The sequence below is a fragment of the Theropithecus gelada genome, chromosome 9, assembly GCF_003255815.1.
Source record: "Theropithecus gelada isolate Dixy chromosome 9, Tgel_1.0, whole genome shotgun sequence".
NCBI lineage: Eukaryota > Metazoa > Chordata > Mammalia > Primates > Cercopithecidae > Theropithecus > Theropithecus gelada.
In genome coordinates, this window is record NC_037677.1 from 85803295 (window position 1) to 85828838 (window position 25544).

General features: G+C 41.8%; 2 protein-coding genes across 2 annotated transcripts in view; one reads left to right on the forward strand and one right to left on the reverse strand.

Annotated features, from left to right (window-relative positions):
- LIPA (lipase A, lysosomal acid type) overlaps positions 1 to 19735 on the reverse strand; it is a 114427-nt gene extending 94692 nt beyond the window's left edge. The window contains exon 1 of the mRNA XM_025396452.1: positions 19538 to 19735. Within this exon, the coding sequence (XP_025252237.1) occupies positions 19538 to 19593 (56 nt within the window). The 5' untranslated portion in view covers positions 19594 to 19735. The remainder of the gene's footprint in view (positions 1 to 19537) is intronic.
- Positions 6540 to 18017, forward strand: IFIT3 (interferon induced protein with tetratricopeptide repeats 3). Its single transcript, XM_025396447.1, has 2 exons — positions 6540 to 6789; positions 16028 to 18017. Exons 1-2 carry the CDS (start codon positions 6785 to 6787, stop codon positions 17484 to 17486), a joined length of 1464 nt encoding a protein of 487 aa, XP_025252232.1. The 5' UTR covers positions 6540 to 6784; the 3' UTR covers positions 17487 to 18017.
- Positions 19736 to 25544: the final 5809 nt, after the last annotated feature.

Sequence of the window (25544 nt, forward strand, 5' to 3'; positions counted from 1 at the left end):
AGAATCAATATCTTGAAAATGACCATACTGTCCAAGGTAATTTATAGATTCAATGCCATCCCCATCAAGCTACCAATCACTTTCTTCACAGAATTGGAAAAAACTACTTAAAGTTCATATGGAACCAAAAAAGAGCCTGCATTGCCAAGACAATCATAAGCCAAAAGAACAAAGCTGGAGGCATCACGCTACCTGACTTCAAACTATACTACAAGGCTACAGTAACCAAAACAGCATGGTACTGTTACCAAAACAGAGATATAGACCAATGGAACAGAACAGAGGCCTCAGAAATAACACCACACATCTACAACCATCTGATCTTTAAAAAACCTAACAAAAACGAGAAATGGGGAAATTATTCCCTATTTAATAAATGGTGCTGGGAAAACTGGCTAGCCATATGTAGAAAGCTGAAACTGGATCCCTTCCTTAAACCCCATACAAAAATTAATTCAAGGTGGATTAAAGACTTAAATGTTAGACCTAAAACCATAAGAACCCTAGAAGAAAACCTAGGCAATACCATTCAGGACATAGGCATGGGCAAGGACTTCATGACTAAAGCACCAAAAGTGATGGCAACAAAAGCCAAAATTGACAAATATAATCTAATTAAAGTAAAGAGCTCTGAACTGCAAAATAAAGTACTGTTAGAGTGAACAGGAAAGCTACAAAATGGGAGAAAATTTTTACAATCTACCCATCTGACAAAAGGCTAATATCTAGAATCTAGAAAGAACTTAAACAAATTTACAAGAAAAAAAATCAAACAACCCCATCAAAAAGTGGGCAAAGGATATGAGCAGACACTTCCCAAAAGAAGACATTTATACAGCCAATAGACACATAAAAAGAAGCTCATCATCACTGGTCATCAGAGAAATGCAAATCAAAACGACAATGAGATACAATCTCACACCAGTTAGAATGGTGATCATTGAAAAGTCAGGAAACAACAGGTGCTGGAGAGGATGTGGAGAAAAAAGAACACTTTTACATTGTTGGTGGGACTGTAAACTAGTTCAACCATTGTGGAAGCCAGTGTGGCAATTCCTCAAGGATCTAGAACTAGAAATACCATTTGACCCAGCCATCCCATTACTGGGTATATACCCAAAGGATTATAAATCATGCTGCTATAAAGACACATGCACATGTATGTTTATTTTGCGCACTATTCACAATAGGAAAGACTTGGAACTAACCCAAATGTCCATCAATGATCGACTGGATTAAGAAAATGTGGCACATATACACCATGGAATACTATGCAGCCACAAAAAAGGATGAGTTCATGTCCTTTGTAAGGACATGGATGCAGCTGGAAACCATAATTCTCAGCAAACTATCACAAGGACAGAAAACCAAATACCACATGTTCTCACTCATAGGTGTGAATTGAACAATGAGAACACTTGGACACATGATGGGGAACATCACACACCGGAGCCTGTTGTGGAGCAGGGAGAGGGAGGAGGGATAGCATTAGGAGATATACGTAATGTAAATGATGAGTTAATGGATGCAGTACACCAAGATGGCACATGTATACATATGTAACAAACCTGCATGTTGTGCACATGTACCCTAGAACTTAAAGTATAATATAATAAAACAAAATGCAGTTTCGAGCTTGGGGTTAAGATGGTGGACTAGAAGCAACTCCTGTGCCAGGCTATCATGGAAAGGAAACAAAAGTGCTAGTGAGCATTGACCCTTCGGGCCAATCATCTGAGAAATCATGTCGGGGATTTGGGATCCTACAAGGCATAAGGGGATTGCACAGAGCAGAAAGGGGTGACGCTAGCTACCAGCCTGTCTGGGCTCAGTATGGAGCCAGGAGAACTTCTCCAAGACTGGAAAGGGTGAGTGAGTGAGAACCCCTTAGGGGATTTACACTCTCGAGAGGGACCTGTCCAAGACTGGAAATGGGAGAATTCCCCTGAAACTCCTGCCCACCGCCCCCACCCCACCACCGTGCTTCTAGACTGAGGCAGAAAGCCACCCAGATATTTTGCAGGGCAACTCTCTAGTCCAAGGAGACTTCTGCAAGCCCTGTGCCCCTAAGAAGACCAGCACCAGCGCCACAGCCCAATAGAGGCTGCAGTCACAGTGCCCAGGAGCAGTAAGATTGCCCCACCTCAACCCCTCTCTGGATGGGACTTGGTGCCAGCTTCCAGCCTAGTGGTCCTACTTCTCTGTCTGAACTCAGCCAGTGGCCATAGCCTCCTGTTTTCCCAGGAAGTACCTGGAGGGCAAGACAGGTGACTGCATCCACCCCTGCCACTGGTAGCCAGGCAGGCAACACTTGCTGCTACATTCTTTGCAGACAATATGATTGCATACCTAGAAAACCCTGATGTCTCTACTGAAAAGCTCCTAGGTCTAATAAACAGCTTCAGCAAAGTTCCAGGATACCAAATCAACATACAAAAATGAGTGGCATTCCTATACACTAACAAAATCCAAGCCAAGAGCCAAATCAGGAAGGCAATCCATTCACAATAGTCACAAAAAGAATGAAATACCTAGAAATACAGCTAACCCAGGAGGTGAAAGATCTCTACAATGAGAATTACAAAACATACTTAAAAGAAATCAGAGATGACACAAACGAATGGAAATGCTCATGGATAGGAAGGATCAATATTGCTAAAATGGCCATACTACCCAAAGCAATTTACAAATTCAATGCTGTTCCTAACAAGCTACCAATTTCAGTCTTCATAGAATTAGAAAAATCTATTTTAAAATTCTTAAAGAACAAAAGTGCTCAAATACCCAAAGCAATCCTAAGCAAAAAGAACAAAGCTGGAGGCATCATGTTACCTGACTTTGAACTATACTACAAGGCTATAGTAACCAAAATAGCATGGTACTGGTACAAAAACAGACACATAGACCAATGGAACAGAATAGACAGCCCAGACATAAGGGTACACACCTACAACCATCTGATCTTCAACAAAGGTGACAAAAACAAGCAATGGGAAAATGACTCCCTATTCAATAAAGGGTGCTGGGATAACTGGCTAGCTGTATACAGAAGATTGAAATTGGACCCCTTCCTTACATCATATATGGAAATCAACTCAAGATGGATTAAATGTAAAACCTAAAACTATTAAAACCCTGGAAGATAACCTAGGCAATACCATTCTTGACATAGAACCTGGCGAAGATGTCATGATGAAGACACCAAAAGCAATTGCAACAAAACCAAAAATTAACAAATGGACCTAATTAAACTAAAGAGCTTCTGCATAGCAAAAGAAACTATCAACAGAGTAAACAGGCAACTGACAGAATGGGAGAAAATATCTGCAAACTATACATAACCAAAGGTCTAATATTGAGAATCTATAAGAAACTTAAGCAAATTAACAAGCAAAAAAGCAAAAAACTCCATTAAAAAGTGGGCAAAGGACATGAACAGACACTTTTTAAAAGAAGACATGCATGCAGCCAACAAAAAAATGAAAAAATATGTGGTGTTCGGTTTCTGTCCTTGTGATATTTTGCTGAGAATGATGGTTTCCAGCTTCATCCATGTCCCTGCAAAGGACACAACTCATCCTTTTTTATGGCTGCATTGTATTCCATGGTGTATATGTGCCACGTTTTCTTTATCCAGTCTATTGGGTTGCTTCCAAGTCTTTGCTATTGTGAATAGTGCTGCAATAAACATACAAACCAACACAGCACGCGTATGCCTATGTAACGAACTTGCACATCATGCACATGTACCCAAGAAATTAAAGTGTAGTAATAAAAAAAGAAAAGAAATTTCTTCCTTCAGATACCCTAAAAAAAAAGAATCTGAAAAAATACTCAATATTACTAATCATTAGAAGAATGAAAATCAAAACCACAATGAGATATCATGTCATACCAGTCATACCAGTCAGAATGACTATTATTAAAAAGTCAACAAAAATAACAGATACTGGTGAGGTTACAGAGAAAAGGGAACCCTTATAAACTGCTGGTGAGAATGTAAATTAGTTCAGCCATTATGGAAAGCAATGTGGCAATTTCTCAAAGAACTTAAAACAGAAGTACCATTCAACCCAGCAATCCCATTACTGGATACACACCCAAAGGAATATAAATCATTCTGCCATAAAGACACATGCACAACCATCACAGCACTATTCACAATAGCAAAGACATGGACTCAACCTAAATGCCCATCAACAGAAGACCGGATAAGGAAAATGTGGTACATATACACCATAGAATACAAGGCAACCACAAAAAAAAAAAAAAAAAAAAATAAGATCATGTCCTTTGCAGTAACATGAATGGAACTGGAGGCCATTATCCTAAGTAAACTAATGCAGGAAGAGAAAACAAAATACCGCATGTTCTCACTTATAAGTGAGAACTGAACATTATGGACACAAAGAGGGGAACAGACACTGGGGCCTACTTGAGGGTGAAGCATGGGAGAAAGGAGAGGACTGAAAAACTACCTATCATATACTATGCCTATTACCTGCGTGACTAAATAATCTGTACACTAAACCCTCATGACATGCAATTTACCTAAATAACAAACCTATACATGTACACCTGAACATAAAATAAAAGTTAAAAAAAAAAACCTGCAATGAGATATGATCTTACCCTTGTTAAAATTGCTTATATCCAAAAGACAGGCAATAACAAATGCTGGCAAGGATGTGGAGAAAAGGGAACCCTTGTACACTGTTGGCGGGAATGTAAACTATTGTAACTACTACGGATAACAGTTTGGAGGTTCCTCAAAAAACTAAAAATAGAACTACCATATGAGCTAGTAATCCCACTGCCAGGAATATATCAAAAAGAAAGGAAATCAGTACATCAAAGAGATACCTGCACTCCCATGTTTATTGCAGCACTATTCACAATAGCCAAGATTTGGAAGCAACCTGAGTGTCCATCAACAGAAGAACGGATAAAGAAAATGTGATACATTTACACAATGGAGTATTCTTCAGCCACAAAAAGAATGAGATCCTGTCATTTGCAACAACATGGATAGAACCGGAGGTCATTATAAGTGAATTATGCCAGGCGCAGAAAGACAAATTTTACATATTCTCACTTGTTTGTGGAAGCTAAAAATATTAAGACAATTGAACACATGGAGATAGAGATTAGAATGATGATTACTACAGGCTGGGAAGACTAGTAGTGGGGGAAGTGGGGATGCTTAATGGGTACAAAAATATACCTAGATAGAATTAATAAGATCTAGTGTTTGTTAGAAGAAGAAGATGACTATAGTCAACAATAATTTATTGCATATTTCAAAATAACTAAAAGAGTATAATTGGATTGTTTGTAATACAAAGAATAAATGCTTGAGGTCATTTACCCTGATGTGATTATTACTCATTGTATGCTGTATCAAATATTTCATGTACCCCATAAATATATATACCTTCTATGTGGCCACAAAAGTTTTTTAAAATAAGAATTGGCTTAAAAAATGCAGTTTCCTGGGCCCCACCCTAGACTATGGTCAGATACCTAATATCGACAGAAAAAGTCAAACTGTAAAACATTTGAAGAGATTTATTCTAAGCCAAATATGAGTGACCTGTGGCCTATGACACAGCCCTCAGGAGATCCTGAGAACAAGTGCTAGGCTACGACTTGGTTTTTATACATTTTAGGGAGACATAAGACATCAATCAATACATGTAAGGTGTACATTGGCTAGGTCCAGAAAGGTGGGACGATTGGAAACAGGGAAGCAGGGCAGCTTCCAAGTCATAGGCAGATTCAAAGATTTTCTGATTGATGATTGGTTGAAAGAGTTATTATCAATAGAAAGGAATGTCTGGAGACATTCAGTAGAAATTCAATAGACAATCAATAGAAAGGAATGTCCGGGTTGTGGAGACCAAGATTTTATTATGCAGATGAAGCCTGCAGGTAGCAGACTTCAGAGAGAATAGGATGTAAATGTTTCTTGTAACACTTGAAAAGAGCATGTTCTGGCTGGGTGCAGTGGCTCACGCCTGTAATCCCAGCACTTTTGGAGGCCGAGGTGGGTGGATCACCTGAGGTCAGGAGTTCAAGACCAGCCTGACCAACATGGTGAAACACCATCTCTACTGAAAATACAAAAATTAGCTGGGCGTGGTGGTGGGCGCCTCTAATCCCAGCTACTCGGGAGGCTGAGGCAAAAGAATCACTTGAACCCAGAAGGCAGAGGTTGCAGTAAGCTGAGATCATGCCACTGCATTCCAGCCTGGGCAACAAAGTAAGACCCTGTCTCAAAAAAAAAAAAAAAAAAAAAAAAAGTGTGTTCTATTAGTAATTCTAAAAGGAAAAAGGGTGTAATGAGGTATATCCAGCTTCCCCTTCCCATCAGTTTTCAGGTTAACTTTGGAATGCCGTTGGCCAAAAGCAGGGGTCCAGTCGCGTGGTTGGTGAGTATGGCCTTAGAATTTAATTTTTTGATTTACATTAGGAATACTTCCACATTCTCTCAAACAAATTTTAGTCATGGTTTTGAACAATGTACTCTGGCTCACCCGTTGCAGGTCTCAAGCTGTTAGGTTTCATTTTCCTCCTCCTGACGATTTTAAATTAGTTTCACTTTCCAGTTTCCTCTTCCTTCCCCTAAAAGCAGTTACTCAAAACATCAGCTGATGCGTGCCCTACTCTCCCACCCCTTTATGTAGTTCCTTCAGTATTTACTTGAGGCAGACAGGAAGACTTCTGAAGAACAAATCAGCCTGGTTACCAGCTTTTTGGAACAGCAGAGACGCAGAGAGCAGTCATGAGGTCAGTGAAATAAAAATGCAGAATCATGCTTGTTATTGAGTGCAAATTGTAAGTTGAGCTTCTTACTGTGCAGGCACATTCCTGAATTGTCCTGATGTTTATAGATTCAATATGTCTTTATCAGTCTGAGCATTTATAAGATGTTTGAGGGTTTTTTCCCTGTGGCTTTTTTTGGTGTATACACAGGCTCCTTAAGTTTCTGGAACTGTTCCCTATGGAACTATATACGAGGGAGGCAGAGTGGGGAATGCATCAGCTCATGTTTCCTCCCTGTGTGCAGCTATTCCCTGTGATGAGAGGAAGGCTTGGCAGGAGCAGTGTATTTCACTCAGCCACAAACTTTGCTGATTCAAGGGTAGACCTAAGGGAATTACTCTTCTGGGGCTTTTCTGTTACTGTCATTTTGCTTGAAAAGATTAAGTCACAGGCGTTTTTTCTTGTAATTTTAAAAGGAGGAATTTATTTTCAACAGATACTGTGAAAGATATAATCAATACCACAGACCCACTCATGAAGAGGGCAATTTTGCCCTGAAACGTTGCATTACTTTAAGGTGGGAAGTGCAAGAAACAATTCTTACAAAGGAGCGTTTTTGTCATTTCTTATATAAAAACAAACCCAAAGTTTAGCACTTATTTTTATTGATGTAGTGAATGCTGGTCAGCAGCAGAAAAGAATTTCTCCTCAAAAGTGTAATGACCTAATCTCTTATCTAAAACTGTTCTAATCTCTAATGATGGAAAGCAAATCAGTGGTTGCCTGGAGATGGTGGGGATTGAGTAGGAAGGCTCCCAAAAGAATCTTTTGGAATCATAGGAATAGTCTACAGGGAGGTAGTGGTGGTGGCTACATAAGCATAAACATTTATCAAAACTCATCAGACTATACACTGAAAATGGGTGCATCTTATTGTATATAAAGTATAATCTCAGTAAACTTGATTTTTAAATATATATGTTGACCTCCTGGAGTTCTTCAGGGGATAGCACGTCAGGGAGAACTAAGAGAAAAGGATGCCTTTCCCACCAAGCATCTCCAGGGAAGGAGTGAGGAAGTGATTGCCAGGGAGGGAAGACCCCATCAACCATTTAGGGGGACAGAAAAGGAAAACTGGATTCCCTACCCTCTGCCCCAAGGACTTGAAGATGCTCTGCAATGTCATGTTTGGGGATGAAATGGGTAAGAGGAATTCACTGCCAAATACCTCAGGCTAACCCTTTTATATAGAATAAGTTCCTGGTCAAGAGCGATGTTAATTGTGTCTGTGTGAGTGGGGTTGACCAGAAGCCAGGCACTACCCAGCATCTTAGTAAGCAGCTTACTGGAAAGGTTTTGCAGGGTCCTGTCTTTAGGTGTGTCTATAGCCACTGACCTGAGGAGGTCTGAGGGGGACTCTCTGAACTATGCTGGACTCAGGTTCACATCAAGGTGCTCCTATTTCCAGAGGTTGTAGGAACAGGAAGAGGTTGGGCTGCTCCTCTCCAGCAGTGCTAAAAATTTCCAAATGGGAAAATCACCTGGAGAACTCGCTGGCACATGCCAGCTGATGGGCATCCTCCTCTGCCCCATCCACCGAGGAACTCTGTTGCCCCCTTTACACACTCACAAATTCACTTAAAATTATAACACAAATATATTAATACCAGCAATCATGGTGGTAACATTTCTTTGTGATATGTAGTTAGTGGGCACTGTGTTAAACGCTTTTTATGCATGACCTCATATCACCCTTCCAACAGCCCTAGAAGTAAGAGCTATTATTTCCATTATTAGCCTCATTTTCTAGATGACCAAAATGGGGCTTAGAAGGGCAAATTACTTGCCCAAGACATCAGGTAGAGAGCAGGTGTCAGAGCAGAGTCATTAATGGAGGCGCCAAACTCTAATGCTGATCATCTGACTCTATGCCCAATGGTCAAAAGGTGAAAGATCTTAATGCTTTCAACTATGCTCACTTTAAAGAGGGGCCCAGGGATGGGCTTCCTATCTGGAGAGATTGGGCCAGTCTTTGATGGTTACCCACCCCTTAGAGTGGTCAAAGCCATAAGAGCTGAACCCAGATCTTGGAGAAGGGTGAAAGTGGTTCTCCCCAGGGCATAATTTTCTATCAATTGGATGGAGGGAAAAAGGAAATTCATCCCAGGGCGTTTTAAGGATAAGAGAATGAGGTTCAGTGATGTGACTCAAGAAATATCCCAGAACTAAGTAAAGAGGTCACTGAAATCCAGGTGTCCTGTGGTTTTCTTCCCTTCACTCAAGCTTGTCTGATAATGCTTCTTAATTCACCACATTAGCTCCACAAATAAAGGGGAAAACTGCTTTTAAAAATACGTCTACAACAGCACTTCTCAGAATGTGGTACAGGAGCTCCTGCCACTGAATTTCCAAGGCACTTGTGAAAACACAGGTTTCTAAGCTCACATCAGATTCATTGCACCAGAATCTCTGGGAGTAGGACCATATAATTAGTACTGTCAACATACAATAATCAGAAGGCTCAGGATCCAGTTAAAAGAGTTTATTCCAGCAAAAAGTTGAGGGCGGCAATCCCAGGAGTAGAGCTACACCCAAGAATGGTGAACAACATTCCCAGTGTAGAGAAAAATGAGGACTGTTTACATAGGCAAAGACAGAGGTGTTGAACAGAATGACAGCTTCTGTTGTTGTTGTTGTTTTTGAGACAGAGTCTTACTCTGTCACCCAGGCTGGAGTGCAGTGGCCCAGTCATGGCTCACTGCAGCCTCAGACTCCTGGGTTCAAGGGATTCTTCCACCCAGCCTCCCAAGTAGCTGGGAGTATAGGAGCACACCACTACGCCTGGTTAATTTTTTGTATTTTAGTAGAGATGGGGTTTTGTCATGTTGGTAAGGTTGGTCTTGAATTCCTAACCTTAAGTGATGCACCCACCTTGGCCTCCCAAAATGCTGGGATTACAGGCATGAGCCACCGTGCCTGGCCAACATCTTCCATATAGAGGAAACATACAGATATACAATTTGATTGGCTACTATTGATTACAGTCCAAGGGAATTGCTTAATATTCTTTTGCAAAGAGGTAACATGGCTGGCCACAGTGGCTCATGCCCATAAGTCCAACACTTTGGGAGGAAGAGGAGGGCAGATGCTTGAGCTCAGGAGTTGGAGACCAGCCTGGGCAACATAGTGAGACCCCATTTCTACTAAAAATACAAAAATCAACCAGGCGTGGTGGCATGTGCCTATAGTCTCATCGACTGGAGAGGCTGAGGTGGGAGGATCGCTTGAGCCTGGGAGGCAGAGGTTGCAGTAAGCTGAGATCGTACTACCGCACTCCAGCCTGGATGACAGAGTGAGATCCTGTCTCCAAAAAAAAAAAAAAAAAAAAAAGTAACAATCAGAAGGGTCTCTGTTTCCATAACATGAGGTCTAGGTTTTAATAAAGACTAGGTTGTCTGAGGCCGGGCACGGTGCTGCACGGCTATAATCCCAGCACTTTGGGAGGCTGAGGTGGGCAGGTCACGAGGTCAGGAGTTCGAGACCAGCCTGACCAACATGGTGAAACCCTGCCTCTACTAAAAATACAAAAATTATCCAGGCATGGTGGTGCATGCCTGTAATCCTAGCTACTCAGGAGGCTGAGGCAGGAGAATCACTTGAACCCAAGAGGGAGAAGTTGCAGTGAGACTTGTGAGTCTGGCTAATGTGTAACCTCTCACCACACAGGTCAGGGAGCAACAGTCATGCACCTGAGGAAAAAAACCAGTCACATTACGTGAGTCAGTTTTCAGGGCTTAACTTTGCCTCTTGACATAATACATTTGGAAGCTTTTAAAATTTTATTTTCTTTTTACAGTGCATTTTTACAACTTTCAAACTACAGTTTTCTAAATGTCTGGAACATATTCCTGGCACGAGTCAGCTCAGTTCTTACAGATTCTGTTTCAGTTTCCCTTCAAGAAGGTTCTTGATAGGGTTCCATCAGTTTCACTTTCCTTTCGCCTTTCATAAAAGCACAGACCTAACAGCAGCCTGGTTAGAAACCTCTTCAGCATTTGCTTGGAATCAATAAGCCAAAAACAAAATCAACTGGGACCCCAGCTTTTCAGAACTGCAGGGAAACAGCCATCATGAGGTAAATAGTCCCTGCTTCTCTGATAGGAAACAGAATTTCTTAGGTACAACTTGCTGACTTACGCTATTTCAGTGTTTGCTTAGGGATGAAATATGCGTTTATCTAATTCAAGCATAAATCTGCCTTACCCATTTGTGCATTTTTATTTCTGTAGCTTTTTGTGATGTATAGAGTCAGGCAGCCAAAGGACGCAGGGAAAGGGGAGCTGGGAGCTGGGAAGGGACGGGGCATATTGAGAGATCCTAGAGAGCTCGTGCTCATATCCTTTCAGGCAAAATCGGGTCAGTGAAAGTTGAGGCCTGGAAGGAAGTTACTGGAGGTCCGGGTTCATCTTTTGTTTCTTATATTTAGAAAGCCTAAGTCAGAGGTTTGTGGGCTTTGTTGTGATTCTGGTTATTTTAAAACTATGCTTGCTTCTCAGCAAATGTGTCAATGATTAATTCAGCACTGCGAAATTCCAATTTATGTTGAGGTCACTTTTATCTTGAAATGCACTTTTTCATAATTGGGGGATATGTCTACCTGAGTTGTCCTCTAGGAGGTCTAGTGACCTGCTAAGCCTCCCATGTGATCAACGAACAGGGAGAAAGTGTTGCTTGCAGTCCCTCAAACTGTGGTTTGAGAGTGGCATGAATCATATCAACCTGAGTCTTATGATAGAATGCAAATTTCTAGGTACTGCATTCTGAAATCCTGATTGAGTAAAACAGAAATAAGGTCCAGAAACAAACACATATTTAAAGAGGACCACAAGTACTTCATAGGCACACTGAATGGCTTATAGAAGAAATGTCCATCTCCAAATCCTCTCTTCCTTAAATGCATACAAGGCTTCCTGCGTTGTATGTGTGTATATGTGAAGGAGGAAACCCCAAGAGTCAGGAGTGGGGAGGGGTGGGAAGAACGTTGAAATAAAGCAAAACTTGTGCCTGGGCACAGTGGCTAAGCCTGTAATCCCGGCACTTTGGGAGGCTGAGGCAGGAGGATTGTTTGAGACCAGGAGGTCAAGACCAGTCTTTGTAACAAAGTGAGACCTACAAAAAAACAAAAATAAAAATGAAGCAAAGCTTGCCTGTTTAAGGGATATTTTAAGTATGGGAAACTGGCGACTGGAAATCACTGCTAAAAACGGAAGTCTTCCCAGAGCCTTGCTGCTCACAGTGTGGTCTGAATCTGAGATTCCCCGGGAAGTTCTAAGACAGGCAACATCCCAGCTTATCTGAATCCAGATCTGCATTTTAAAAAGATTCCCAGGTGTTTGCGTCCATAAGTACATTAAAGGTTGAGAAGCCCAGCTCTGGAGAGTTCCTTCACTTGCTTTCTAAAGTGAGGGACTCCTTGGATTGGGCCTGTTCTGACCAACCAACTGAGCATAGGTCTGCCGGGGTTCCTTCACGTAGTCAGTTGGAGCATAACCAGCACATGTGCGGGACAAGATGCACATGTGCAGACAAGAGTGGGGAAATCCCCACTCTTACCACTTCAAGATGGCCACTTTCTGAAAATTTCAAGATTCTACTCTAGTAATGGCTTTGACTGGGAGGGAGATGTGGTATCTACCCTGGAGTCTGTGAGCAAGACAGGCGATCACGATCTGGGTTAGGTGAGAGACTGTAACTATGTTGATTCTGGGGATTTCCTGAGGACTAGCAGCACTAACTTTAACTGCTTTAGTAAGCGAAATTTCATGTCTGCAATCCGGTGTCATGGGAAATCTCTTTCTGCACCCGAGGGAATCCTATCTCCCTAAGGTCTTCTACTAGATGCAGACCATCCAGGTAGGACTGGCATTTTACTCCCCACATTTCATCTGAACCTAGCTATTTTTTTTTTTTTTTTTTTTTTTTTTTTGAGACGGAGTTTTGCTCTTTCGCTCAGGCTGGAGTGCAGTGGCCCGATCTCGGCTCACTGCAACCTCCGCCTTCCGGTTTCAAGCAATTTTCCTGCCTCAGCTTCCTGAGTAACTGGGATTACAGACGCCCGCCACCACGCCCGGCTAATTTTTGTATTTTTAATAGAGACGGGGTTTCATCATGTTAGCCAGGCTGGTCTCGAACTCCTGACCTCATGATCCAACCCCCTCCCAGCCTCCCAAAATGTTGGGATTACAAGCGTGAGCCACTGCACCCGGCCACCTAGCTGTTCTTTACCAAGTGACTGTAGTCATCATCCCACCTGCCTGCTTGTATTTCTTTAAATATCTGCATTAATTACTATTAACTAACTTATTTATACATATAAGAAGTATTCAGAATAACTTTCAAAAACGCATATGAGAAATTATTAAGTGAGGAAACCTTGGCAAATGGAGTATTTGTTTTAAGAGGGCAATAGTATTATAATGCAAACCTCCTGACCTCTGGCTCTAGGGTTCATGTTTCTTCTTATCAAGGTCTTAGGGCTTCCAGTCCAATATATTTTGCTCCAAATTTTACTTCAAGGAGAGAGCAGGTATCAAATACCTCATCAAATTGGAAACTTTAGGGAGTAAGGTTTAGGAAAAATCAAGAGAATCAAGGGACCTGAATTCCAATTTTCAGTGCGTTTTATAATCATAAAGTCATATGAGTGGTTGGCTATCTTCCTGAATAAATAGCTCCATGTTATCATTAAATGTCTTAGCCTGGCCAACTCTGGCATTGGTAAAGCATTGGTGGGGATGGAATATCCCTGAAAGATCCATATTCAGAGCTCTTTCACAAGTCCAGAAATGTTCAGTGTGCTTTTCGGCTTGTCCAACACTTTCTTGAGCAATTGATACCTTCTGAAGCTGATACATGACAGGGTGGAAATATATTTCATCTTAGAGGGAGAATCTTGAGCTATAAGTGCTTAAAATTTAGTTTGGTAAGATCCCTGGTGCATTGATATGTCAAAGCCCTCTGCCCTCCAAAAAAAAAAAAAAGAGAGAGAGAGAGAGAGTGTCATCAGAGTTGCAAGGTGGTTTCTGGTTTCATTGAGGCAAACACAACCAATGTCTCTTGTCATTCTGCAGGTCCACTGTATACTCTCTATTAATCACTAGAGTGTTCAGCTATTATTTTCAGGCACCTATATGTACCTACAAATTTGCAGATACATTCTATTGATCTGAGACTCACCCTTTCTCTCCTTTCTCCTTCTAACCTTCCTAATTCACCCATCTGCAAAGTTAACTCTTGTTTCCATGACTTTACTATGATTTAGTGGCATAACAGATATAAGCAGAGTTGTTCAATTATCATCATTATAACTTACTCTTGGTATTCATTTTTTAAATAATTGCTAACTTGACTTTTGACTTGTAGTCCTTCATACAGGGTAGTTAGAATCCCCAGGTGAAGCCAAATTGAAAACCCCTAGGGCCAGGTGTGGTGGCTCACACCTGTAATCCCAACACTTTGGGATGTCAAGGCAGAAGGATTGCTTGAGACCAGAAGTTTGAGACCACTCTGGGCAATATAGTGAGACCCTGTCTCTACAAGAAAAGGAAGGAAGCGAGGAAAGAAGGAAATGCATCTTTTTACTTACAATGTTTTCAATTTATGATGAGTTTATCAGGATGTAACCCCATCATAAGTCAAGGAACATCTATATATAAAGAGATTTATTATGAGGAATTGGTTCACCTGATTATGGAGACTGGTAAATCCCATAATCTGTTGTCTGCAAGCTGGAGACCAAGGAAAGTTGATAGTGTAGTCCCAGTCCAAGTCTAAAAGCCTGAGAACCAGGCAAGCCAATGGTGAAAGTTCTAGTCCAAGTCTAGTCCAAGGGCAGAAAAAGATCAATGTCCTAGCTCAAGTATCGGGAGAACCCACTCCCGATGTTTAACATGGGTTCTTTTCTATTTCCTAAGTGTCTCGGCTGGGTTGAGAAATAAAGGGAAAGAGAGAAATTTAAAGCTGGGTGTCTGGGGGAGACATCACATGTCGGCAGGATCCGTGATGTTCCCCAAGCCGTAAAACCAGCAAGTTTTTATTGGCGATTTTCAAAAGGGGAGGGAGTTCACGAATGGGGTATGGGTCACAGAAATCACATACTTCACAAGGTAATAAAATATCACAAAGCAAATGGAGGCAGGACGAGATCACAGGACCACCGGATGAGGTGAAATTAGAATTACTAATGAAGTTTCGGGCACGCATTGTCATTGATAACATCTTATCAGGAAACAGGGTTTGAGAGCTGGTAACCTGTCTGACCAGAATTTATTAGGTAGGAATTTTCCCATCCTAGGAGACCGGGGCTTATTTCATCCCATTGGCTTCAACCATAAAAGACGGGACACCTTAAAAAGGGGTCGTCTCTAGGCCTACTTTCAGGGTGCATTCTCTTTCTTGGGGATGTTCCTTGCTGAGAAAAAGAATTCAGGGATATTTCTCCTATTTGCTTATGAAAGAGGAGGAATATAGCTCTGTTCCGTCCGGATCACCGGCGGCCAGTTCAAAGTTACCTCTCTTGTTCCCTGAACATCGCTGTTATCCTGTTCTTTTTTAAAGACGCCCACATTTCATATTCAAACACATGCCCTTCAAACAATTTGTGCAGTTGACACAATCACAGGGTCCTGAGGCTACATTCATCCTCCTCAGCTTACAAAGAAGATGACAGGATTAAGAGATAAGTAAAGACAGGTATAGGAAATCACAAGGATATTCACTGGGGAAGTGATAAGTGTCCATGAAATCTTCACAATTTATGTTCAGAGATTACAGTAAAGACAGGTGTAAGAAATTATAAAAGTATTAATTTGGGGAACTAATAAATGTCCATGAAATCTTCACAATTTATGTTCTTCTGCCGCGGCTTCAGCTGGTCCCTCCGTTCGGGGTTCCTGACTTCCCGCAACACTCAAGCAGTCGGGCGGAGGGAGAATTCTCCCTTCCTCTGCCTTTTTGTTCTATTAACGCCCTCAACAGAATGGAGACGCCCACCCATGCTGGGGAGAGCAATCTGCTCTACTCAGTCCACTAATTCACAGGTTCATGTCTTCCAGAAACAACCTCACATACACACCTAGAAATAATGTTGGACCACATATCTGGGCATCCTGTGGCCCAGTTCAATTGACATATAAAATTAATGATCACAGGGTGCAGTGCTTGGCAGTGTACATCACAGTGACCATGTTTATTTTCTCCACAGTGAGGTCACCAAGAATTCCCTGGAGCAAATCCTTCCACAACTGAAATGCCATTTCACCTGGAACTTATTCAAGGAAGAAAGTGTCTCAAGGGATCTGGAAGACAGAGTGTGTAACCAGATTGAATTTTTAAATACTGAGTTCAAAGCTACAATGTACAACTTGTTGGCCTACATAAAACACCTAGATGGTAAAAACGAGGCAGCCCTGGAATGCTTACGGCAAGCTGAAGAGTTAATCCAGCAAGAGCATGCTGACCAAGCAGAAATCAGAAGTCTAGTCACTTGGGGAAACTATGCCTGGGTCTACTATCACTTGGGCAGACTCTCAGATGCTCAGATTTATGTAGACAAGGTAAAACAAACCTGCAAGAAATTTTCAAATCCATACAGTATTGAGTATCCTGAACTTGACTGTGAGGAAGGGTGGACACAACTGAAGTGTGGAAGAAATGAAAGGGCGAAGGTGTGTTTTGAGAAGGCTCTGGAAGAAAAACCTAACAACCCAGAATTCTCCTCTGGACTGGCAATTGCGATGTACCATCTGGATAATAACCCAGAGAAACAGTTTTCTACTGATGTTTTGAAACAGGCCATTGAGCTGAGTCCTGATAACCAGTATGTCAAGGTTCTCTTGGGCCTCAAACTGCAGAAGATGAATAAAGAAGCCGAAGGAGAGCAGTTGGTTGAAGAAGCCTTGGAAAAGGCTCCTTGCCAAACAGATGTCCTCCGCAGTGCAGCCAAATTTTACAGAAGAAAAGGTGACCTAGACAAAGCTATTGAACTGTTTCAACGGGCATTGGAATCCACACCAAGCAATGGCTACCTCTATCACCAGATTGGGTGCTGCTATAAGGCAAAAGTAAGGCAAATGCAGAATACAGGAGAATCTGAAGCTAGTGGAAATAAAGAGAAGATTGAAGCACTAAAGCAATATGCTATGGACTATTCGAATAAAGCTCTTGAGAAGGGACTGAATCCTCTGGATGCGTACTCCGATCTTGCTGAGTTCCTGGAGGCAGGATGTTATCAGACACCATTCAGTAAGGAAGACCCTGATGCTGAGAAGCAACAATCCCATCAGCACTATTGCAACCTTCAGAAATATAACGGGAAGTCTGAAGACACTGCTCTCCAACGTGGTTTAGAGGGTTTGTCCATAAGCAAAAAATCAACTGAGAAGGAAGAGATCAAAGACCAACCACAGAATGTATCTGAAAATCTGCTTCCACAAAATGCACCAAATTATTGGTATCATCAAGGATTAATTCATAAGCAGAATGGAGATCTGCTGCAAGCAGTCAAATGTTATGAGAAGGAACTGGGCCGCCTGCTAAGGAATGCCCCTTCAGGCATCGGCAGTTTTTTCCTGTCAGCATCTGAGCTTGAGGATGGCAGTGAGGAAATGGGCCAGGACGCAGTCAGCTCCAATCCTAGAGAGCTCGTCTCTAACTCAGAGTAACTGAATTGAGACAGAGGAGGAAAACAGAGCATCAGAAGCCTAAAATGATGGTTGTGAAGGGTAGGAAGATAGGAAGACAGGGGGCCCCAGCTTGGGGTTGCTGAGCAGGGAAGTTTTGCATGTTGCTTTAAAGTACATTTTTAAAGAATTGTTTTGCATGTTCATTATAGTTAATTAAGGTTATGTAGTCAGAAGGTCTGATAACTAATCAGTGGTAGCAATAAATGCTTCAGGCCCACATGTTGCTGATTAGTTCTGAGTTTTCATTCAGTTCACCATATAACCCTCATTCCAGCCCTTCCTGCCAAGAGTCATAATTGGTGGCTGCCTCACAACAGAATTTGCAGTCTCATCTCATTTTCATCTAGCCTTCTGGACCTCAAAGATTAACTTTTGACTAACCCTGGAGTATCTCTTGTCTCACTTATGGCTTCAGCCTTGTATTTATATGTATTCTTGATAGCAATACTGTAATCAATGTGTATTCTTGATAGTAATGCTACAATAAATCCATACATTTCAACTCTGTTAGAATAGAAGTAATTGTGTGGTTTGTGTATGGGACTATGACAGTAACATTAATTCCCAAAGTTTCTCCTACTAGGAACAGTGGGTAATTGCTAAGCCACACTGTACAATTCTCAACATGTCCATTTGAGCCCCTCCCTCAGAATGAACACCCTCCCCGTGCAGCCAGCTTATCCTTACATTGTAGGAACTATGATTCTCTTTCCAGCCTAGGAGCCCCAGCTAAGCCCCGTGCCCAGTTAGCAGCTGCTGCTGTTGACAGGGTTGCTGTGAGCCCAGGAATACCTGGGCAAATGGCTCCCTGAGAGTGTGAGGGACACCAGTATGAGGCTGGCCAAAAGGGCAGAGATCCATCCAGGTCTACAGCAGTCCCTTTCAAACTGCCAGCGTGTGACATGGTGAGCTCCATTTTGTTCAGGTTAAAGTCAGACCTGGACAGCAAGGGTCTCTTAAACACATGGGGAATAGTCTCCCTGGACTTTTAAGATTTTCATCTGCAGTTCATTTTTAATTCATTCATGAATGTAATATCTAGTGACAAGGGTGTCAACAGAAAGGTAAAAGTATATAAATGTGTAAGATGATAATTTGAACACTTTCCTTTTAAATTCCTTATCCCCTAGGAATTAATGTAATATTTGAAATAAATTCTGAAATGATTCCCTAGATGATTTAACATCCGGAAACTTGCTTGTAGGTTCATAAGTGGCAGAAAGACTGTGGCCCCAAAGGAGTTCATCTCTCTGAATTTAGAATTTAGACCCTACACCAGGAACCCACAAACAGTTGCCCTCTGGTATTCACAGACATAGTATATACACCTTGGACCATTTCCAAACTCAAAGATCCAGACCTGCTAGGGATTTTGAGTTTTGCCAAAGCATTATACCACATTAAGAGGCTAACATAGTACATCATGGTGACTATAGTTAATAATGATATGTTGCATACTTGAAAATTGCTGAGAGAGTAGATTTTGTGTTCTCACTACAAAAAGAAAGGTAAGTAGCTGAGGTAATGCATATGCTAAATAATTTGATTTAACCATTCTACAATGTATACAGATATTAAAACATGCTGTACACCATAAATATGTACAATTTTTACATGTCAACTAAATTTTTACTTTTTATTAAAAAAAGCTAATGTGCAGTGACTGCAGCTAATGAGTAAACATCCAATGGGTCCAGCATTCCCATGTCAAGTGTCCTCTGCCTGTCATCATTTATGCAATAATTCTTATGAAATGCTAGATGGAATGGGATATATCACTCAAGAATACCACAGATGATCACCCTTAAGATATTATAAGATGGGCAGAGAGCACAGACTTCCACTCTTAACTCTTGCCTGGCTGATCACAAATCGTATCCCAGCTCAGGTCCAGGGACCTACTTGCTTCCTTACAAACGAGGAGACCCTGGTTCTAAGACTTTTGCTGAGAGCAGAAATAATCTCCCCCATCCTCCTGCTCCTTAAACAAGAGAAGATTTAGGGCAATTATCTAAAAGGAAACAGCATACCGGAAATACAATTCCTGGGTTAAAGCAAGCAAAGCTGCTTTCCTAATGACTCCCATTTTCTATGCATACCCTGGGTCCAGCATCCCATCTTCCAGGTGTGGTTAGAAAAGAGATCAGACCTTAGTGAGTGCTGGTGAAGTGAATTGCATGCTGCAGTCCCTCATCAGCATCTTTGTACAGCTCAGTTTCAGGTTTTCTGCAGAATCAGGAGCTGACAATCAAAATGGCCCCTCACTCACACTCATTGGTCAGACTGGGCTTGTGATAACAATTTAGACTAATCACTGACAAGCAGGGATGGGGAGCACTGAAGTCGGCTATTGGCTGTGTCCAGGAGCAGTCAGGCATTCTGCCACTGGATGCTGCTTTTGTAATCTTGTCATATAAAGCACTATGATGTTCTTTTGTTTTCCTTGGATTGGCTTAAGGGCTGGTGAGAAGCAGGAAGTATTCTGCCATGGGAAGTCTACTGACCTGCAAAAATTTACCAAAATACACAGAAGCAGGAATGGAAGGTAGAAAAATTACAAACTGTGATGATCAGCTCCAAGAGCATATAGGGGTAAAGGAGGTAATACCTCTCCTCACTCATTGTAAGAGTCATGGCTGACACTCCTATAACAAAAGACAAGTTAATAAGAGAAAAGCAAAACAAATTTACTTAATCAAAGTTTTATGTGATATGAGAGCCTTCAGAAATGAAGACCCAAAGATCCAAGGAAAACTGTTTTTGTGCTTAGGTTCCATGAAGAACCTAAGGGCAGCTGTGTAGATATGTGTTTGGACAGGAGTATGATCTTATGGTTATAGACTGGGGGTGAAGGAGGGAGTGTGTTCAAATTCTTCTTGGACTCTCTGTGTAGCATTTCTTCTTTGCAAGTATGGAGCAGGATTCCTCTGGAATAAGGGTCTTCAAATGAGAAGGGAGAAGGGAGAGAGTGACCTTCCTAAGTTTTATGGCTTGCTTTGGGGAGAGGGCTTCTAGTTTCTATGATCTGTCTTGCGGAAGAGGAATTCTAATTTCCACGGTTCACTCCAGGGGAGAAAGAAGCATGAAAGACAGGAGGGCAGGAGGAGGTCAAAGAGATCTTTCTTCGGAGGCCCTTCCAATGTCTTTCAGTTCAAAGTACTCAGCACGCCAAGGCACTATACTTTGGGTATCATGTTCTGAGAGCCAACAGCTACAATGAAGTATGAGGGCAGTCACTGAGGGAGGGAGTTTTCAACTAACTTAGAGGAGCAGGGCCTGACCCTAGCAAGCATTCCTGGGGCTTCCCGATTGCCGTATAGGGCAGTACTTATGTGTGGGACAGTGATATGAGGAGCTACACTCAGGAAACTTCCTGATCTCAATTTTTATTATGATTTGTTTCTGATTTGGGATCTTCCTAACTGAATTAAAGAACTTATATCAATTTCTAGCTTAATTCAGACAGGAGTTAGTCCAAGTATCATTTGACAAATTTTATTAATCTTTTGAAGGTGTCTTGGCCTTGGGTTTAGACCTATTTCAACCTCATCTTCACCACTTAGGATCTCTACAGTGTTGGGAAAAATCACTTAAACTCTGTGACCCTAAGACATTCCTATAGAAAACCTGGGAATAAGGGGTGGAGCAAGATGGCCGAATAGGAACAGCTCCAGTCTCCAACTCCCAGCGCCAGCGACACAGAAGACCGGTGATTTCTGCATTTTCAACTGAGGTACTGGGTTTATCTCACTAGGGAGTGCCAGACAATTGGTGCTGGTCAGCTGCTGCAGCCCGACCAAGAGCTGAAGCAGGGCAAGGCATCGCCTCACCTGGGAAGCGCAAGGGGAAAGGGAATCCCTTTTCCTAGCCAGGGGAAATGAGACACACAACACCTGGAAAATCGGGTAACTCCCACCCCAATACTGCACTTTAAGCAAACAGGCACACCAGGAGATTATATCCCACACCTGGCCGGGAGGGTCCCATGCCCACGGAGCCTCCCTCATTGCTAGCACAGCAGTCTGCAATCTCGCAGCAAGGCAGCAGCGAGGCTGGGGGAGGGGCGCCCACCATTGCTGAGGCTTAAGTAGGTAAACAAAGCCGCTGGGAAGCTCGAACTGGGTGGAGCTCACAGCAGCTCAAGGAAACCTGCCTGTCTCTGTAGACACCACCTCTGGGGACAGGGCGCAGTAAACAACAAAAGCAGCAGAAACCTCTGCAGACGCAAACGACTGTCTGACAGCTTTGAAGAGTGCAGTGGATCTCCCAACACGGAGGTTGAGATCTGAGAAGGGACAGACTGCCTGCTCAAGTGGGTCCCTGACCCCTGAGTAGCCTAACTGGGAGACATCCCCCACTAGGCGCAGTCTGACACCCCACACCTCACAGGGTGGAGTACACCCCTGAGAGGAAGCCTCCAAAGCAAGAATCAGACAGGTACACTCGCTGTTCAGCAATATTCTATCTTCTGCAGCCTCTGCTGCTGACACCCAGGCAAACAGGGCCTGGAGTGGACCTCAAGCAATCTCCAACAGACCTACAGCTGAGGGTCCTGACTGTTACAAGGAAAACTATCAAACAGGAAGGACACCTACACCAAAACCCCATCAGTACATCACCATCATCAAAGACCAGAGGCAGATAAAACCACAAAGATGGGGAAAAAGCAGGGCAGAAAAGCTGGAAATTCAAAAAATAAGAGCGCATCTCCCCCGGCAAAGGAGCGCAGCTCATCGCCAGCAATGGATCAAAGCTTGACGGAGAATGACTTTGACAAGATGAGAGAAGAAGGCTTCAGTCCATCAAACTTCTCAGAGCTAAAGGAGGAATTACGTACCCAGCGCAAAGAAACTAAAAATCTTGAAAAAAAAGTGGAAGAATTGATGGCTAGAGTAATTAATGCAGAGAAGGTCATAAACGAAATGAAAGAGATGAAAACCATGACACGAGAAATACGTGACAAATGCACAAGCTTCAGTAACCAACTCAATCAACTGGAAGAAAGAGTATCAGCGATTGAGGATCAAATGAACAAAATGAAGCGAGAAGAGAAACCAAAAGAAAAAAGAAGAAAAAGAAATGAACAAAGCCTGCAAGAAGTATGGGATTATGTAAAAAGACCAAATCTACGTCTGATTGGGGTGCCTGAAAGTGAGGGGGAAAATGGAACCAAGTTGGAAAACACTCTTCAGGATATCATCCAGGAGAACTTCCCCAACCTAGTAGGGCAGGCCAACATTCAAATCCAGGAAATACAGAGAACGCCACAAAGATACTCCTCGAGAAGAGCAACTCCAAGACACATAATTGCCAGATTCACCAAAGTTGAAATGAAGAAAAAAATCTTAAGGGCAGCCAGAGAGAAAGGTCGGGTTACCCACAAAGGGAAGCCCATCAGACTAACAGCAGATCTCTCAGCAGAAACTCTACAAGCCAGAAGAGAGTGGGGGCCAATATTCAACATTCTTAAAGAAAAGAATTTTCAACCCAGAATTTCATATCCAGCCAAACTAAGTTTCATAAGTGAAGGAGAAATAAAATCCTTTACAGATAAGCAAATGCTTAGAGATTTTGTCACCACTAGGCCTGCCTTACAAGAGACCCTGAAGGAAGCACTAAACATGGAAAGGAACAACCGGTACCAGCCACTGCAAAAACATGCCAAAATGTAAAGACCATTTAGGCTAGGAAGAAACTGCATCAACTAACGAGCAAAATAACCAGTTAATATCATAATGGCAGGATCAAGTTCACACATAACAATATTAACCTTAAATGTAAATGGACTAAATGCTCCAATTAAAAGACACAGACTGGCAAACTGGATAAAGAGTCAAGACCCATCAGTCTGCTGTATTCAGGAGACCCATCTCACACGCAGAGACATACATAGGCTCAAAATAAAGGGATGGAGGAAGATTTACCAAGCTAATGGAGAACAAAAAAAAGCAGCGGTTGCAATACTGGTCTCTGATAAAACAGACTTTAAACTATCAAAGATCAAAAGAGACAAAGAAGGCCATTACATAATGGTAAAAGGATCAATTCAACAGGAAGAGCTAACTATCCTAAATATATATGCACCCAATACAGGAGCACCCAGATTCATAAAGCAAGTCCTTAGAGACTTACAAAGAGACTTAGACTCCCATACAATAATAATGGGAGACTTCAACACTCCACTGTCAACATTAGACAGATCAACGAGACAGAAAGTTAACAAGGATATCCAGGAATTGAACTCATCTCTACAGCAAGCAGACCTAATAGACATCTATAGAACTCTCCACCCCAAATCAACAGAATATACTTTCTTCTCAGCACCACATCGCACTTATTCCAAAATTGACCACATAATTGGAAGTAAAGCACTCCTCAGCAAATGTACAAGAACAGAAATTATAACAAACTGTCTCTCAGACCACAGTGCAATCAAACTAGAACTCAGGACTAAGAAACTCAATCAAAACTGCTCAACTACATGGAAACTGAACAATCTGCTCCTGAATGACTACTGGGTACATAACGAAATGAAGGCAGAAATAAAAATGTTCTTTGAAACCAATGAGAACAAAGATACAACATACCAGAATCTCTGGGACACATTTAAAGCAGTGTGTAGAGGGAAATTTATAGCACTAAATGCCCACAAGAGAAAGCAGGAAAGATCTAAAATTGACACTCTAACATCACAATTAAAAGAACTAGAGAAGCAAGAGCAAACGCATTCAAAAACTACCAGAAGGCAAGAAATAACTAAGATCAGAGCAGAACTGAAGGAGATAGAGACACAAAAAACCCTCCAAAAAATCAATGAATCCAGGAGTTGGTTTTTTGAAAAGATCAACAAAATTGACAGATCGCTAGCAAGACTAATAAAGAAGAAAAGAGAGAAGAATCAAATAGACGCAATAAAAAATGATAAAGGGGATATTATCACCACCGACCCCACAGAAATACAAACTACCATCAGAGAATACTATAAACACCTCTACACAAATAAACTAGAAAATCTAGAAGAAATGGATAATTTCCTGGACACTTACACTCTTCCAAGACTAAACCAGGAAGAAGTTGAATCCCTGAATAGACCAATAGCAGGCTCTGAAATTGAGGCAATAATTAATAGCCTACCAACCAACAAAAGTCCAGGACCAGATGGATTCACAGCTGAATTCTACCAGAGGTACAAGGAGGAGCTGGTACCATTCCTTCTGAAACTATTCCAATCAATAGAAAAAGAGGGAATCCTCCCTAACTCATTTTATGAGGCCAACATCATCCTGATACCAAAGCCTGGCAGAGACACAACAAAAAAAGAGAATTTTAGACCAATATCCCTGATGAACATCGATGCAAAAATCCTCAATAAAATACTGGCAAACTGGATTCAGCAACACATCAAAAAGCTTATCCACCATGATCAAGTGGGCTTCATCCCTGGGATGCAAGGCTGGTTCAACATTCGCAAATCAATAAATATAATCCAGCATATAAACAGAACCAAAGACAAGAACCACATGATTATCTCAATAGATGCAGAAAAGGCCTTTGACAAAATTCAACAGCCCTTCATGCTAAAAACGCTCAATAAATTCGGTACTGATGGAACTTACCTCAAAATAATAAGAGCTATTTATGACAAACCCACAGCCAATATCATACTGAATGGGCAAAAACTGGAAAAATTCCCTTTGAAAACTGGCACAAGACAGGGATGCCCTCTCTCACCACTCCTATTCAACATAGTGTTGGAAGTTCTGGCTAGGGCAATCAGGCAAGAGAAAGAAATCAAGGGTATTCAGTTAGGAAAAGAAGAAGTCAAATTGTCCCTCTTTGCAGATGACATGATTGTATATTTAGAAAATCCCATTGTCTCAGCCCAAAATCTCCTTAAGCTGATAAGCAACTTCAGCAAAGTCTCAGGATACAAAATTAATGTGCAAAAATCACAAGCATTCTTATACACCAGTAACAGACAAACAGAGAGCCAAATCATGAATGAACTTCCATTCACAATTGCTTCAAAGAGAATCA